At 41.6% G+C, this 18,364-nt stretch overlaps 1 protein-coding gene across 2 annotated transcripts; it reads right to left on the bottom strand.

Moving 5' to 3' along the window:
- Positions 1-1,797: 1,797 nt before the first annotated feature.
- On the bottom strand, positions 1,798-17,342 carry TMA16 (translation machinery associated 16 homolog). 2 transcript variants are annotated; one of them, XM_082237304.1, is made up of 7 exons: positions 17,133-17,342; positions 12,140-12,252; positions 10,031-10,068; positions 7,787-7,871; positions 6,123-6,271; positions 2,349-2,391; positions 1,798-2,158 (listed from the first exon to the last, which is right to left on the bottom strand). In XM_082237304.1, exons 1-7 carry the CDS (start codon positions 17,133-17,135, stop codon positions 1,987-1,989), a joined length of 603 nt encoding a protein of 200 aa, XP_082093430.1. In that variant the 5' UTR covers positions 17,136-17,342; the 3' UTR covers positions 1,798-1,986. The 2 variants fall into 2 exon arrangements, with proteins under 2 accessions (XP_082093430.1, XP_082093429.1); XM_082237303.1 differs by lacking the exon at positions 17,133-17,342 and adding an exon at positions 15,561-15,616.
- Between the last annotated feature and the right edge of the window lie 1,022 nt (positions 17,343-18,364).

The following is an 18,364-nucleotide window of genomic DNA, read 5'->3' as shown; positions in this document are numbered from 1 at the left end:
GCATTTAGCAAATTAAAAGAAGGCCAACTGATCATTTCTCCCAACAGCATAGCAATCAAGCACTGGATTCATGGAGATGGGCATGACTATAAATCACAATACATAGGGCAAAAATAATTTTTTTTATCACCAGAAGGAGACCATGTATTGAGCCCATGTTTTCAAGGCATACTAGTGACTTGGTTGCATTGCTTAGAAGCAAGATCTTTTCCTTTTTAAGATGATGCTTCTGAAATTCAGTGCAGCTGGCTGAAGCAGCTATGAAGGAATAGTTACCACTTTTTTTTCACGAAATGAAGATGCCAGTTGTCGCACACAGACTATAGTGTTATCTGTCTTTTCTAGTGCCAGTTAATAGATGACCATTAGAGATATCAGAAGTTGTATCAAAGAAAATGTTTACATGGTGGAATAAGGTTACCCTTAGAAAACAAAGATGATGAAAAGTTAACAATGAGGTAGTGTTAAATGCCAAATTAATTGTCTTCATCAACTCTATATGGGGCTATCAGGGGCGTTCCCCAATGGATTGTTCTATTAGCTTTACAAGCATAACTAAGCAGCCTACTGGTGCTATTGCCACAGCTGGAAAACAGTCAATAGTTTGGTTCTAAAATGTGTACATCAGTACACCACTCCACCACCAAAATTAGCAGTCAAATTTTGAAACTTGCACTGCAATGCAATCTACGATGCAAATATTTTACTGTGTATATTGTCGAGACCCAAAAGCTATGTTACTTGTTTTTACCCAGTTCTCTTTTGCAAAAGAGCTTAGATGCTTTTGTGGGTGACTTGTGTATTAAAAAGGTATTTGGGATGGGAAAGAAACTTAATATAAACTACTAATTGTTGTGGAACAAATTTGTATTTGTATTAAACAGATGCCTCTAGGGGTTACTTGTAAGTCATTTGCTTTTAAAGTGCAATCATATATGTTGATAATATGGACTGCCAACCCATTCCGAGCCAATGGATGCATTTCAAATTTTGAGAAAATGATGTGGCAAGTTGGGGCAGGGGCGTACGTGGCATTACACAACAAAGCTGCTAAATCTAAAGAGCAGAAAAAGATAACAAGGCCACAAAATGGTAAGAGACATCCCACCACGCACCACCTATGGAGAAAAGACACTGCCTATCTCCTCTGCTCAAAATGGAAAAGAGGGAGGGTATCCAATCTTGACCTGTTTAAGGGGGCATGTTCAGTGCACAACAGGCCAAGCCAGCGCAAACAGGCACTGAGCAAGAGGGCCAAGTGGTCATACACTCTGGATTTTTGAGGGCACTGCAGGAGGTACTGGCACCCACAAATTCTGCACTGGTAAAACCTGAAAGCTGCCACTGCACGGTGCCAATTTTATATAACAGTCTTATCCAGGAAGAAGGGAGGTAGGGTGGCAAGGAGACACCAGTTCTCAAGAATGCACCATGTTAACATCATCCTCCTAAACCAAGCATGAGTGCTTAACCACTGACCCTCCGGATGTCACAGAACCCCAACTCCCAACAGCCCCAGACAGCATGGCTGACTGGGATGCCAGGAGTTGGGACTCGGACAACATTTGGACAGTCACAGATTAGCCATCCCTGCCCTAAACCTACTGAACATCATCCTGAAAGCGCATGATAAAAATGGATCCATTTGGGCCAAAATAGACATTATAGCAACTCTCCAGGAAAAAACCAGCTGGGGAGAACCTGTCAAAAGGAGTAGCTTTTTCACCCTTCCCTTCTCCTGCTGCTTTAAATAAATTCAGCAAGGTCAGAGTACCCCACATCTAGTTGCTGCGTCTATGAACTTGAAATATTTTAATGTTTTTCAAAAGACAATGATGCAACATTATCTTACTACATCATGAATTGAAGGCTAAATTACAGTGCTGGTCATCGTCAAGATAGCTGGGTCCTGGGTCACATTTACACTCAAAATGTGATTTAGTCTAGCTCTAACTGAACATTAAAATAGCAGCTTGGCAATTTGCTTCAACTGTCATTTCCCATACCAGCAAGCACTTGTTTCTCTGCATCCTTTGCTGCATCCAAGTCCATCTCAGCTTCAACTGTTGCCTTCTTAGTTAAACTGCTCAGAGCATCTTTACTGGATATCTTCCTCATTTTAATGTTTGGTAGCTTCTGCAAATCACCATCCCAGGTACTGTGAAGTAGGGAAAGGAGGGGAAATGACCGTAGTTTAGACCATGGAAACCACTGCTAATCAAACATTTCTACGAGTGAATTTAAGGTGTTCCTTAAACTTGTTCTGACGTGCAGACTGCCCCAGACTGAAATCCCCCCGACCCAGAACTGCTACAGCATGAGTGAGTTTAAATAAGAAAATAACTCACCTGAATGTTTTAAGGTGCTTAGAGTTCACAATGTCAGGGATCTCTGTTGGAAACAGAATAAAAACCAAGATCATCCAATCGTTTCTAAACAGAAATATTGATTTGAGACACTTTAAAAGGCTAGCTGAAGGACCTTCTACTTCTGGTTCTGATAGTATGAAAGAGACTAATCAATTTGCTCTGACACTTAGTACCTAGAAGAAAGTAAGAATTTCCACACACCTGACCTTCAAAAAACAGAAAACAAATACTGGACTCTTGCCAGGAGTTCTGTCCACTATGAAAGAAAGAATTATTAGGGAAAGCATCTTTAGTACCAACCTGTTAAGAACTACTGTACAACAGGTGAGGGTGCTTCTTTTGAGAGCTTTTTGAATTTGACTAAACCTCAATGATCTTCGTGCATGTATCAATGGTGATAATGAGAATACCTCACTTCTGACTCCTTTGTCCAACAGTTTACAGCTGTGGTCATTTTACTGGTCACATACTAAATCTTACAGTATCTCCAAATGCACAGCACCATAGATTATATAACATCTGTGCTCAGAGATTCTGAAACAAAGATAGTACACTTCATCTACTGAATTCTCACCATTTTTCTACTGATTATACTACTTAGAAAGGTCAAAATCATAGCAACTCCAGATGTTTTCAGCTACAACTCCTCTTGGCCCCCTCCCCACAGTTTGGAGAACACCTGATTGGGGAAGGCTGCACTGAAATGAAGTGCTAGCTGCTTTAGATGTCTCAAGGTCATGCCCCTAACAAAGAGAAAAAATAGAGCAAAAAACAAATTGTTTAAAAGAAAGCTACCATTAAAAGCAGGGCTGCAATTCAATTGAAGACACTTTAAATTGATCATATGAGTGTCAGTTGATTGATTAAATTTGCATAGGAGTGTTAGTTGGCTGATTAAATTTGTATATAATTAATAAACATTATTTCTGAAGCAAGAATACTTCCCCCTCCTTCATTTTGGATGAAACAAGTATTACAGCAAGCGGTCTTAGAAGAAGCATATCTCCTGTGTTTGACACAAGGGAGAATGCTTCAAGGTGGTGCTTGCTGTATGGAGTTTCTAGAAACACTTGTGTTTAAAAATATGTTTTGAAAAATCCAATGCCCAATCAGGGACACCATTTTAGTTGATTGAAAGCTTTTAATAAAACCACTCCTAATCAGAGAAGTATATTTCTTTGTCAAATAGAACTAGCTCATTTGAGAATCCACTGAAGTAAGACCCATAAGAAGCAGGTGTCACAGCCTTCTTGCAATTTCAGGGAGCAGATTGGGGCAGAGTAGGGTAGTCATACTAGCAAATTGCTCATTCAACATAGGTGATCGTGAGAAAGTTAGAGCAGAAAAAAATTATCAGTGCAGAACGAACACTCTTGACATTGAGAGCATTAAAGCATGCAGTTCCCAATTTGACTGCTGCATGATATTATTCTGATGGACGCTTTGACACTAAATATATATTGCAATGTTCTGACTGAATTAACACTAAACTGTCCATTGTCTAGTAGTTGATTCATACAGCCATTGTGTGTGTCAGGGGTGTAAGATTTTGGATTTATTTTGCAGATTACTGACATCACCATGCAGTTCCACAAAATGGAGCTATTAACAGCCAAGAACAGAGTGCTTGAAAGCCCAAACTGCTCATGCACCATACTGACGGGAACAGGAAGGGGAAAGATAATCTTTTCAGTAAAACCTACTAATTCAGTTTTGTCTTCAGCCATTAACACAGTGCAGCAAAGGAAAGTGAAAAGAATGATGCATGGAAAGTAACATCAACCACATGTTTGGGGGTTTTATATACTAGGGCAGGTATAGAAACTCAGGGAAGGTCACAGCATCTCTTTGGAAACCCCTGTCTCCAATTGCCAGAAAGCCTCTGATCTTTAGGCAACACCTGCTCATTTGCCTGGACAGCCCAGTTTGTTACTGTACTATTTTTTAAAAAAAACATGTGTAGCTTGCTGAACAAACACTTGTGTGAATTGCCGAGCTGCCAGCACACCACTCTCTCAACTGCAGTAGTGCTACTGCTCACCTGGACCAGGATGGGGTGTGACAGCAAGAGGAGTAAAGGTAAAGGACCCCCAGCCGGTTAAGTCCAGTCAAAGGTGACTATGGGGTGCAGCGCTCATCTTGCTTCAGGCCGAGGGAGCCGGCATTTGTCTGCAGGCAGCTTTCCGGGTCATGTGGCCAGCATGACTAAACCCCTTTTGGCGCAATGGAACACCGTGACAGAAGCCAGAGTGCATAGCAGAGGAGTACCAGGTTGATGGCAGTAGTGACAGGAACAGATGTGTGGGCACTTGCAAGTCTTGCCACCAATCTTGTGATTTCCCTGCCCTCACTGCCATGCCCCAAACTGGCTCCAGGGAGTGGTTGGGAGGTCAGTGCACAACCATGCACCATGACAACATAAAGTGATAGTTTGCTCATTGCTTAACACCTACAACAAATCTTGGAAGGACACACAAGCTTTCCTATTTTGCTACTTTTACAAGTCCAGATAGTCTTATTTTTCTCTTCCCAAAAGGGATGAGAAACTTTATCTTCGGCAAGAAAAGAACTAATTAAATCAAGCCTACATAAATTCTCTCTCATTAAGAGAAAGGAAACTGCAGGGTGGGGGGAGACTTCCTGGAGATGCCAAAGGTTTTAAAACTAAGTAAAGCTACATGGTCTAAATGACTTCTAGATTTTAGACTGCAGGCTCTAATTACACTATCTGCTGCAACAATTTTCCTTAAATTGAAGCTTGGTACAGACATTGTGCCAACATCCACAGCAGGAGCATTAACAAGGAATGAATGATTGGAGGTTACCTTTAACAAGGAAAGGGCCACCAAGAAATTTTACTTTCTGAATATTGTTGAAGTGTATTTTTAGTTTGTATACAACATGCAACCTTTAAAATGAGTTTTCACTCTGCTTCTTGAATAATACAGAGTTGCCTGTCTTGTGTCTGTCTGTTTACTCTGCATTTGGAAACCTTAAGATATTGTAACCAAATTTTGCACAGTGGGTCCTGAGATCAAAGGCAGCTTTCATCTACGTTTAGATACAAATGGATGTCATTTTTAATCAAGATGGCAGACTAATCCTCTCAAAACTGCACTGCCTTTTTTTGATTCCTAGGATTCCCAAGCAACTCAAGTACAGTGGTGCCTCGCAAGACGAAAAGAATCCGTTCCGTGATTCTCTTCATCTAGCAGTTTTTTCGTCTTGCGAAGCAAGCCCATTGACGGATTAGAGGATTAGCGCTATTAGCGGCTTATCAGCTTATCGGATCAGCTGATAAGCGGCTTAGCGGCTTAGAAAAAGGAGGGGGAGGAAAAAACCCCACAGGAACTCGCAAGACATTTTCGTCTTGCGAAGCAAGCCCATAGGAGATTCGTTTTGCGAAGCACCTCCAAAATGGAAAACACTTTCGTCTAGCGAGTTTTCCGTCTTGCGAGGCATTCGTCTTGCGGGGCACCACTGTATCTACTCAGCAGCTTCCCCCCATGGAGATTCTAACCCACTATTGTGAAGGCCATGTGAGATACAACTGCATTGGAGAGGGGAGGGTATCACACAGTAAATTAAAGGAAAATAATGCTAAGGAAACTGTTGCAGGTTATGGAAGGGGGTTATGTCCAAAAGCAGAAATCCAGTGAACTATTGCCCTGTATAAAGTTCTGATTTGCCTGCAAGAAATTATTCATAACAGATTCAGTTCTTAGCAATGGAAAGGCAGTAACGCAGTCATACCTAGCCCATATCCTTCATACATCTGTCTTTCACGTTCCATAGTCTGTTTGATGGCTGTTTCTCTGGAACTGTGCTGTCTGCCCTGCCGTCCTTTAATACTGTTACGCAGTTCAATCTGCTCCAACTCACTGCTGAAACGCTGCAAATAACTGTAACACAGTAAAAATGTCAATGTGGGGAAAGGTTTTCACCCTTCAAACATTACACCCTTGCAGTTGCTCTACAAAGCCAAGAAGCAGCTCTGACAGAGGTCTTAAGTACTGGCACCTTTTTAACAACAATGCACTGTCTATACCAGGGTTTCCCAAACTTGGGTCTCCACCTCTTTTAGAATTACAACTCCCATCATTCCTAGCGAGCAGGACCAGTAGTCCAAAAACAGCTGGAGACCCAAGTTTGGGAAACACTGGTCTATACCTATGATCTATATGCATCACAAGAGTGAAGAACCTCTGGTCTGTAGGACAGATACAGCCCACAGAACCTTCTGCTCCTAGCTTCAACTCCATGCAGCAATTAGGCTTGAAAAATGCCTTCCACTGGCACTGAAGTCTTAACTGCTTGGGAGTGGGGGGTGGCAGATTGGGTTGCAGCCAGGCACGGAAGAAGTCTTCTCCAATTCTCTGTGATCACCCTCCCTCTGGAAATCCCTGATGAAGCCATTAAGATTTTTTAAATGGCTTGCACTGGCTCCAAAGGGAGGCTTCTTTAGGCGTCATTGCTGCAGAGGAAAGGAGAGGAGAAACAAGAGCAACTTGGTGTGGGTGTTTGTGTGTGAGAATATGAATGAATGAATGAATGAATGTGTGCTGTGTGAGAGACTTGGGGTTGCCCCATCCACTTTTGGCCCCACTCACAGCTGCCATATAGCTCCTGGAAGGTCAGCCACAGGGGAGTGACAACCTCCATTTGAAAAGCATTCCCCACCCATGATTTCACATGACAGAGCAGGAGAAAGCTATGAAGGGAACAAAGTGGCAGGGTGAAGCCACTATGCTAGCTTCCCAGAAGGTAGAAATAAAATTGGAGAGTATAGGGCTATTCATGCTTCCAGGATAGTACCATACACACTCACACTAAAGCCTGTGGAGGAAGAGCAAGGTTGCTGTCTTCTCACCTCTTCCTCTTCATAAGCAACTGAGACCCGCTAGCTGAGAAATTGTCCCAGCTCCTCTACCACACCCAGTAATCAGTTTTTGGAAGGGGAAAATAGACCTGTGTCACCTCTTTTGAACACATTTTCACCAACCATATTGATTATAACATCAATTCATTAAGTACTAGATTGCTTATGTTCCTTTCACTTACTTTCCCTACCCCCTGGCTTCAAACAACTTAAATAAAAACCAAGGTCAAGTATTTCACAGCTACTTGTATACAGGTGCAAAATAATTCTGCACAACTGAAATAAAATGATTCTGGAACATTAATGAGCTAAGGATTACTAATTATTACAGTTACTTTTTTAGCCATGTAATACAAAGTCATGAAAACTGAGCACACATAAAATGTTGAAATAAGACAAGTGTTGGTGAATATCAAGGAGAAAATAATGGCAAAGGAAAGGCATCCCATGCATGTAAACACCAGCTGGGAGAATGCACCTCATCACTCTTGCATCCACCAAAACAGGCCTTCTGTTTCCTTGTGTGCTGCAAACTTACTTTTCTGTTAGTTCACAGGCTTCTTTTTTTGTGTACTCCACTTTGTCGGGATCAAGGTGACTTTGAAACCAAAGCAATTTTTCCCCTATAAGAAAAAAAAAGTGCTCAAGAGCTTACTACACCTGTTATATAACACAGGTGAAGTAAAAGCCTTCCACTGTTTCTGGAACAAATAAGACATAAATATTTTAAGGGGCAGTTAGCTAAATGATGAGAACTTGTTCCACAGAGTTGTATGGGATCCAAGAATGAAGTCTCGGCTCCCGGACAGGCCCCTGCTGCCAACTCCCATGAAGTGGCTGTTAGAAGACAAAAGGTGGTCAAGAGCCATGCATTTCCTAGAAGTCAGAAGAATGCCCAAGAGGCATGATAGGTTAGGGCAATCTTTTGTCACTTATTTTATCTGCCAAGGACAGTCTTTAATTCAGCTCAAGGGTATCTGCTAGAAACCCCCAAATGCAAAGAAGGTACAGTGGTACCTCGGGTTACATACACTTCAGGTTACAGACTCTGCTAACCCAGAAATAGTGCTTCAGGTTAAGCACTTTGCTTCAGGATGAGAACAGAAATCGTGCTCCGGCGGTGTGGCAGCAGCAGGAGGACCCATTAGCTAAAGTGGTGCTTCAGGTTAAGAACAGTTTCATGTTAAGTACAGACCTCTGGAACGAATTAAGTACTTAACCTGAGGTACCACTGTACGTGCAACATATATTACAGGAAAAGACGCATATGAGTTCAGACACTTTACACATGGAGTCAGTTCACACATCTGTCCTGCTGCTTACTTTTCTCTAAGCAACTGCTCTTAAACATTCTCAAACAGATCAGCTGCATAAAGTAACATAACATGTGACAATATAAATGGATACACCCAGAGGGATTTTTAGTAGTAGCTGTAACTTTTTTTTTTACAAAATCAGCTCATTGAACATATTTGTGCCACCTGACTGTGTGACTCCAGTTGAGTTCCTTGTCTTGATTGAAAAAAGTACGAGCATCTTCAAGATTGATGGCGTGGAGAAAGCAACCAGCAGGATACATGTGGCAAGTGAACTGTAGCTTTCCTGTCTTACGGATGCCATGAGGGTTTTACCCACCCAAAGGCTAGGTCTCCCCAAATACAATGAGACATCTGAACATCCTACAGTTCCACAGTGCACTAAGATGCCTAGGAAGATGGAGAGCTTTTAACGTTTTCAGCAGAGGACTAGGTGGCCACTTATGAGAATCAACTGGATATGCTGTGAACAGGACATAGATTACCTTTATCAAATGTTTATCCAAGCTATACTTTACAAAATGGGAAAGTGGCAAGAACCACTCTTCTTAAGATTTTGTAGTTACCTGTTTTTAGATAGGAGCAGAGAAGCAGCACGGCCAAGACTGACTTCCTGCACAAATGTGACAGTGATGTTCCTAACTAAAACTTCAATATGCAGGAGCCGTGTCTGTTGTTAATACTAACAGTGAACAGATAAAACTGCCTCACTATCAGACAATTTAATCCAGCCAGCCTAACACTGCTTGCCAGGATATGCCATAACTCTTCCTATGTCGAAGGAGGTTCTTCCCTACCCTTCTACCCAACATCCTTTGTGGGGAAGGAAGGAACTTGGAACCTTCTGCATGTAAAACGCATGTTCAACGACTGAGCTGCAACCTTTTCCCATTCCCTCACTGAAGGAGAAGAAAGAGGAGCCAGGCAAGGTATTTGCTAGTTAAGCATCTTGGCAATGTGATGCGGAAAACTAAGTTAGTCCACTTGCTTGTAAAAGGCAAAAAAGTTTAGATGCACTAAGTGTGAATAATGGCAAATCAGAACTTTAGAAACACTGATGTTTGTTTGTTTTAAAAAAACATCACACAACACAGTTTCCAAGATGCACACTTTAAATCCAAAGCAAAAAGCTGATACCTTTAGCTAGCCACATGTGGCCAAATTCTATTTGCAATTCTATTCTGAAGGATGCCAAAATGCCCACTGCAGCTCCACAAGGAAGCAGTAATAGAAATGTCTGCAAGTGCTTCAAAGAACAGACATCAAAGGAACCAAGTACCCCAGTAGCAGTGACTTCACCAGCTTTCATGAAGCCAAGCTGAGAGCATTGTCATTCTAAAGGTATAAAGCATGTTGCCTTATGTAGGCTGCCTTTTTTCCAGAAAGGCTTAAAGGCTTAAGGCATGCTACAAAACTTAATTCTGCTGAACTTGGAGCCTAAACATAAAATAGTTTTTCACACTCACCCACAACGCTGAGACGATAGGCCTTTTCATTTTTCAACCTGCAAAAGGATAGCTCCAATTTAATAATTCCCTATATAAAGAACTTATCTCTCTCACATACGTAAACACACACATAGCGGGGTGGAAGACAGAATGGTAAGATTAAATTTCTCACGTTCATGAGAAGGAGGCAGAGTTTTACAGTGGTTTCACTCCTGCTTATGGGGTCAGTACCAAAGAGCATTATTGGGTCACTGTGGCTCAGCCCCCTGCAGGATGCCATAAGGCACAAATCTGTCCCCAATGCTATTCAAAATCTATATGAAACCACTGGGGGCAGTTAACAAGAGATTAGGATCAGTATACTGATGATACCCAGCTCTATTTTCTCTTGTAATAGCTGATACAGGCGAGGCCATGCCTGAATGCAGTTATAAAAATAAAGTTAGTCATCCATACTATGACTAAGTTTACTAGCATTGCTATTCCACAAATTCAGATTGTGGCAGATCTTCAGAGAAGCTGCTAGTGGGAGTTCTTGAGGGGAGGCATAGCTGTAAGTAGATGAGGAATGAAGTAAATATTGGGGGTGAGAAAGGAAGAAAAATTATGCATCATTTGCTAGAGTCTCCAGAAAGTCCTCTTCTGTCAGTTCAATATTTTCCCTTGAAGTATTTTTGCTCTTTTATAATCTTTTATTTCAATAGGTGAGCAATATATATTTACAATAGAAATAGCATTACACGCCTACAAATGCCATAAATACTTTCCCATATAATAGTCAACGGAAGCAAAACATCATTACTCAGGAAGACAAGGTGAACACCTTTGAAAGAGCATCCTATATGTAAAAAGCTCTGCATGTCAACATGAAGGCGTATATTTCTAGGATATAAATAGTTAGAATCTCAGTTGACATATTACTTCTTGTGAAATACAGGAATGTCCTGGCACTTTAAAATATGTGCATGATCCATGATTCACTGGCAATATAGATGCTATTCTAAGAGTCCGCCTGTATATTAAAACTATGTAAAAGAAAAGCGTGCTTTTTTAAGGTCACAAAATGTTAAAGATTATGAAAAAGTAGTGCAAATGGGTTCCTTATACCTTCCTCTCTCTGTGTACCATCACCTTTCCCACCCCCCTCTCTCACACACACACACCAGACCTGTATAAGGCTTTTATCGGCTGTAACCCTGATCCATACAGCTATAAAACAGGCCAGAAGCCACTGTGATTGTCTCTGGTATTGCTGACTTTGACTGATGTACTAGCTTCTCCTCTTCTACCTCCTTTCCTGGGATCTAGTGAGCCCATTTCACCCAGAGCAGGTACTGTGTAGAAGCTCAGTCAACCTGCATTTGCAGACCTTTAGAAGATGCACCTTCACAGCACTCGCTCCATGAAAAATGCAATCTCTCACTTCCCCCACCCCTTCCACATACATGCACACAGTTAAGTCAATAATGTGCAAGCCAAGAAAGCACTGCTTTTCTGGAGCAGGATCAAGTGAACGTCTACACCACCTGTCCAATGTCTCCCAATTCTCCACTCCAACTGCATTTGCCTACCCTGTATCCGAAGCCACTCCTGAAAATCCCCTGACCTACAGCAAAAGGAGGCAAAAAGATCCCTGCATTGCAAGGGCTTGAACTAGATGACCATCAAGGTCCCTTCCAACTCTACAATTCTGTTCCTTCGAAAACCACATGAGAAATGTCAAGCGTTATAAAACTGAATCATGAGAAATGGCAAGATCTTCTGACAGTAGCTTTCGTTGATGCAGACATCAGAAAACAGTTATGCTGAAGAATATTTGTGCAGTGGTTGCATGGTCAAGATGCAACAGGTTGAGAGGAAGGCCTTTCGGTAGCTTGATGTTTTCCATCACAGCCTCTAATGTGTCAGCAATCCTGTGAGATCACAGACGAAAGTGTTTATGGCCGTAGTGGTAATTGGCTGTCAGGGAGATATCTACCTGTAAATTCATCTTATTGTTAACCCACTTTAAGAGAAGCTTTGCAAACTCAGTTATTTCTTGACATTTCTAGGGCAAGAAAAATCTCTGAAGAACCCAGCAGGTCAGTATTTCTCTTCCCTGCCTCTGAAGAGTACAAAGGGACTCACTTTTCCTTTCTTTCTTGTTTGTGTGCTTCTTTTGTAAGCTGAGCAGCTTTTCTGCTGTAGGGATGGATGACTTTCTTCTCCTGTGCTCCCCTTTTGCCCTTTGCTGCTTTAGGCTGAAAAAAAGAATCAGAAGAAAGACACAGTAAGAATTTTGAGAAGTATTTTCCTTCAAAGGCTTCTTGGGAGTTATTGCATGCGGGTGAAAGGCAGCTCAGAAGCAGCAGGACCTGATGAAAAATAAACAGTCAAACCTTAAATTCAAGACAGATTATGTCACTTAAAGCATTCTATTTACCAAAGTAAGGGTTTAAAATGAGAGATTTTAATAGACTCAACGTATTTAACTACATATTGATGAAATACAAACACACCCAGCTAAAACAATAAAGCTATTATCTGAGATAAAGCAAATTTACATACCAATAATAATTTCTAAATGCACATCTGATAAGACTTATTCCCGACACCCCACTGCTAACAGACTGGATCCTGAGCACTGCTGTCATCACGTGGCAGCAGTGGACTTGATCTGAGCCTTTGCTGTACCAGCCTGGGAACTGGCACAATGAAGGGCCAATTTTTCTTCCCTTCCCACCCCCAGCAAATTTCACCCTGGCTGGTATGTGCAATGGGATTGTGGGGGTGCTACTGGCTACACAGCTCCTGTTGCAGTCTACCTTTTGAAATGTTAGTGATAATAATCAATACATCCAGTGCCCTTGATGTGTGTTGGTGACAGTGTTATTCAGTTTGTAGGATTGATGCCAAAACTAGGTTTACAATAATGAGAGCATACTAACAAATATTAGAAGGAGCACTAAAAACAACCAAGGGGAGAATTATGAACAGGATCTATATAAGGCACTTGGTAATTAATCTCAAACCACCACTATGGATGTTCAGTTTTTACATCTGCATTAAATGTGTTGTTGTCCTCCAACTCCACAAACACTTATAGTACATCAGCTTTCTGAATCCCAGGACTCTTAGCTGTGAACCAGGAAACAGCAATGAGATGCACTGGTGGCCTTACTATCTGCATAGTCTCTAGCAGGTGAATGGTATTCTAATCACCGAGGGGGGTGGGAGAGAGAGAGAGATGAAAAAGGTACATACTAGGATAATCAAAAGAATCCAAGAGTAGATGCATTCAACACAAAAGAAAGGCTATGGTGTTTGAGCTTTTTAGAGGGAAGAAAAAGATGACCAAATAGAGATATCGACAAGGTGTACACAATTATGGGTAGAATAGAACAAGGTGGGGAACTTCCCCTATCACTCATATACCATATGTGACAGCTAGCTGGGGCTATCTGCTCTGTTGCACAGGTGATCCAGCCATGTCTTTACCTGCCCCACAGCTAAGATTACTTATGAAATCAGGAGTAGGGCAGGTGGGCATGGTTTGTGGAAAACTATCACACTGCCAAATTTAGCCTGTGAGCCAGAGTCACCTGTTGTAGAGAAAATTGAGATTTCCCCCCCTCCCTCTTCCTTAAGACTAGAACTTGGGGGGTCACTCTGTGAAATTGATTGTCAGAAGATTAAGAATAGATAAAATATACTTTTTGTTGCAGAGAACCAATGACAACTGCATGTCTAGTACACATGAAAATTCTGTATAACTTCCAGGACCCATTTCCCTCTCCCTCAGTTTTCCTCAGTACACTAGTGACAATAAAAACAGCACGTGAAGTCTTGGTGTCTATCCACAAATACAGTGGGCAAAGCAAATTCAGCATACTGTTATCCTGCCAGCTACTCTAGAATAGAAGGGGCTATAACTAAAATAAGATGAAAAATATTGAATTGCTAAAAAGTTTTTTCCCCTAAAAAGAGAGATAAAGATGAGTAGCTAGAATAGAATGAAAACCTACCACTATGAAGAGAGAGAAAATACACTGAATGGGCTACAAAGCAATTACAAACATCAAAATAAAGTTTATTTCTGGATTTATAGTAAAGTATATCTTGTATTTGTCTCCTGCAGGGAGAGGCAACCAGAAGCCTTCCAGATGTTGTTGAACTTCAGCTCCCATCATTCCTAGCTAACATGGCTGAGTCAGAGATGATGGGAGTTCAACAACATTCTTGGTATGAAAAGAGAAGAAAGCCAAAGACAAAACTGCCCACCCTATATTAGCAACTTCATTAACAAATGTAACAGTTGCTTAATTGTTCCATTTAAATGTATTTCTGTAAAATCAGGCACAATTTTGGTTAAAGGGTGTATTTTCCTAAGGTCCATTATGAGAATTGGAATAGCAACATTTTATGTATTCATACTGCAGGAGGGTACCATAAAGGCTGCATTATCCTGAAGCGATTTTTAAAGTCAGAAACATTACAATACACTCATATTCAGCTATCAAACTGGATGTGTAGGGTGGGGGTTATATAACTGAATGTTAACACATATAAAACCCGAATATCTTGGAGAAGGCTACACTTGGACCCTTCTACCTATATGCTGTCTTTCCACAAGGATTGTTCTGTTGATTATGTAGGGCGGCTCCAATATAATTTAACCTCAAGTGTATTCTTTGACACAATCTCCCTATTATCTTCCAAACTCAATTCAAAATTAAAGGTTTGAGTAAACAGCCCTTCGGGCTTTCTCCTTTATATTCTGTGTCAATCACCAAGAGTTCTAAATCACACTATTATTCTATGTACAACAAACTTTCCCAGAGTCTTGTGTAATGAAAAGCACATTTCCACCTTGGCAGGCTTAGTTTAAGAAGGTGGTAATCATTTTCCAAACATAGTGTTCCATCACATTTTTTATTTTACTGCCAGCCAACTCACACAGTTGGGGGACATCCAGAACTAAAATAAAAATGTGTTTCCTCTGCAGCAAATTATGATAATAGGTTGCGCAGATGGTGTGTTTTTCATTTTGTATTCAGTACAGTATTACTGGGGACATTTTTGAAGAGGGTGACAATAAAAAATAGAAGTATTGCACAATGTAATGCTATGCATCTCTTCTCAATAGTATGCCCTACTGAGTTCAATGGGGCTTACTTCCAGGTAAACAGGCACAGGACTACAGCCTTCATTTTCTCTGAATCATTTCAAATCAGATTTTATATTTTTCCATATGAAGCCAAAACATTTCACCTCTTCTTAATTTCTTGTGATGATGAAAAGTATTCAAAAGCAGTTGTTCATGCACTTATGCTGCCTAATAATATGTTTTGCAGAAATCTCACTAAGTTTAATGGATAGAATTTTAGTCTTAGACTGAAGCACTGAGCATATTTACTCAGAAAAGATCCATGAACATAACATCAATGAGACTTATTTCCAAGTAAAGGCTATGGGTGGTTACAGAATGAGTAGCATCACCACACTATTCCATACTGCAGCAACTAAGAGACTGACCTACAAATCAGAAGTCAGGAAATTTGGATCTCACCTCTGTCATAAACTCACTAGGTGGCCTGAGGCAAGACACTCTCAAACTCGATCCCACCCCATCTGCAAAATGGGGGATAATTATATTGACTTACCATGCAACATTATTGTAGGAACTACAATTACACAATACAAGTGAAGTGCTTTGGGTACTTTAAAGTGCTACAAAATTAGTATTGCTTATTATTGTTCATTTATTATTATTATTATTATTATTATTATTATTACCAAAATAATATAATGATTCAGTTAACAAAACATTTCCACATAACATGTAAAAGAAGAATGGTCACAAAGATGTACTTGGAAGTTTGAGGGGGAGACCTGTTGAAATCTAAGACAGGACTTCCTAAAAATATCTCAAGGACTCAAAGAGAGACTTCACTGCCCCTATAGGTTCTTCATCTTCCCTAAAACTAGCAGAAAATAATTGTGCAAGAGAGTAAAAATATTAATTATACAGTGCAGAGAATAACCTTTTCTTGTAGCATCTGAGCACAGATGCTACCAATAACTTGCCAAATACCATAGATTATCTAGGAACAAATGCTGCAAACACCTGATATAGGCTGGCTGTTAGCTAGCAGTGAATAACCACTAGTGATTAAACATGTGCTCATACACAAGCAATAATACAGACAACCATTTACTATATGCAGTACTTTCCTACAATATATGGCAGCCAGGTTGGCTGTAGCATCTTTCTTTTTTACGTACTTATTTATCCATGCCTCCATCCTTTCCCCTCTTCCCTCCCTACCCCCTTTTCCACTGCGTGTTCTGTGTTTTAAGATTGTAAAACCTGTGGTCAGGAACTGCCTTGTTTCAATTGATGGCCAACGTAAACCATTCTGGGAGCCTCTTTGACTGAAGAGCAGGGCACAAATGTTCTCCATAAACATTAAATAACCATCATCGACAGGAAAAAAACAGCCAGTTACTAACTTACTAAGCACAAGCAGGTGTGAATGGGTGGGGGGAACGGAACGTTGTTAACCGTTTGCAATGTAGTTTCCAGGCACGTCTGCTTAGAAATGAGTCACACTGAATTCACAGTAGGACTCAAGTCCTGATGATGATGATTTATTGAATTTGTATACCGCCCTATACCCAGATGTCTTAGAGCGGTTCACAGAACAAAATGTGTGTGTGTGTGTGTGTGTGTGTGTGTGTATATATATATATATATATATATATATATAAAATAATAATATCTACACACACATACATATATACATACACACACACACACACACACACATATATATACACACACACACACACACACATATATATATACCAATAATTCCCCCCCCCCCCCAGATAGTAGCAGTTGCAATCCAACAGCATTTGCGGCCTGCTGCAGTGGCCGCAGCAGTTCAGGGGCCCCTTAAAGGACAGAAAACCTATTTTTGCCCAGAGCTTTCGTGGGTTGCAGCCACTGGAAACGAGCCGGAGCAGGCCTGTCTCTCTCGCACGGGCCTTTGCTGCGACAACCGCGCTCGGTAAAGAGTCGTGTACATTCCCCCTCGCCTCCGCTCTTTCCGAAGCCCAACCGCCCTCCCGAGCTCACCATGTTCGCGGAGGAAGAAACCAAGCAGAGCTTCCCGGCACGCTCGGCGTGCGCCTCAGAGTGGGGGAAGGAGTCCGTCGCTGTAAACCACCCGGCTAGACCCTGCGACCCACGAGCCCTCGGTTCCGCTTCCTCCCGCCAATTAACAGCAGCCTCCCGGTGATTCGCCGTTGGCTGCGTCACTCCTGCTTCCGAGCTGTGATTGGGAGGACCGGGGGTTGTTCAACCGCCAGAAGAGCGAAAGCACCCGACCGCTTGTTTAGTCTTATTTTAGCTGCGTGCGCGTGTGAGTCGAAAAAGCGGAAATCCACGGGTTCCGTGCGTGCGATTTGCCCCTTATGAGCGTTTACAGTAGCTCCTTTAGCGATCAAAAGGATCCTTTAGAAAGGGAGCTATTCAGTTCTAGGTCTGTTTTTAAATTAGCTCTCTGGTGAGCGCCTGCATGCACGGAACTTTAAAGCACATTGAGAGCGCACAGACGAATCCTGGAAACAAGTTTATCCCTGCTCCCAAAACTGCAATTCCCAGCACCCTTAGCAAACTGTAGCTCCCGTGCTTTTGGCAAGTGGTACTTTGAATGTACTTTAAAAGTATGGTGCGTATTCCATCAACCACTAATTTGGTCCCCCACCCCCCAAGAACATGAACTTCTATTTTGAATTCAAGAAATACCGGTCAGGGGGAAAGGCAGGGCATAAAGAAATTGTAATAATAATAATCCTACTTAGAAGCGGCCACCTACCACGAGGTTGCAGGAGGCTGGATGGTTGTTGCTGTTCTTTTAACGTAATTTATTATTCAGTTTAGCCCCACATTTCCTCCAGGGTACTACTGGTCTTATTAAAAAGAAGTAGCAGTAGGTCCCCATAATCTACTAGACACCCACCCATTGATAAAGTAAATTGGGACAGGGCACTTGAATCAGCTAGCAAAACAAGCATCCAAATGAACTGTCGTTTATGCCATCTTTCCATAGCAAATTATTGTCAACATAAAAAGATTTTTCACAAGTCCAAAATTGTTTTTCTGGAGGGTCCTACAACTCTGAGGAGCACATAGGTGGTTAGAAGCAGGGGTGGCACCCCCCCCCCATTTCACCACCATAGGCGAAATGGGACGTGTTGCCACTGCCTCCACTCCCACCACTGCTGCCACCACCATACCTGCCGCCACAGCTGCCTACATCACCTGCTCTGCTGCCACCCTGCCGCAGCTATGACTGGTGAAGTGCC

The sequence above is a fragment of the Podarcis vaucheri genome (assembly GCF_965113315.1).
Source record: "Podarcis vaucheri genome assembly, chromosome: 9".
Lineage (NCBI taxonomy): Eukaryota > Metazoa > Chordata > Lepidosauria > Squamata > Lacertidae > Podarcis > Podarcis vaucheri.
Note: the sequence above shows the minus strand (reverse complement) of the source record. Positions and strands in the feature narration are given on the sequence as shown.

Excerpts from the sequence above, each read along its gene's own strand:
- TMA16 (XM_082237303.1), bottom strand. Across the intron at positions 10,069-12,139 it reads AAACAAGAAAGAAAGGAAAA|GTTGAAAAATGAAAAGGCCT; the intron begins GTGAGTCCCTTT and ends ATCCTTTTGCAG. Across the intron at positions 7,872-10,030 it reads CTATCGTCTCAGCGTTGTGG|GGGAAAAATTGCTTTGGTTT; the intron begins GTGAGTGTGAAA and ends TTTTTCTTATAG.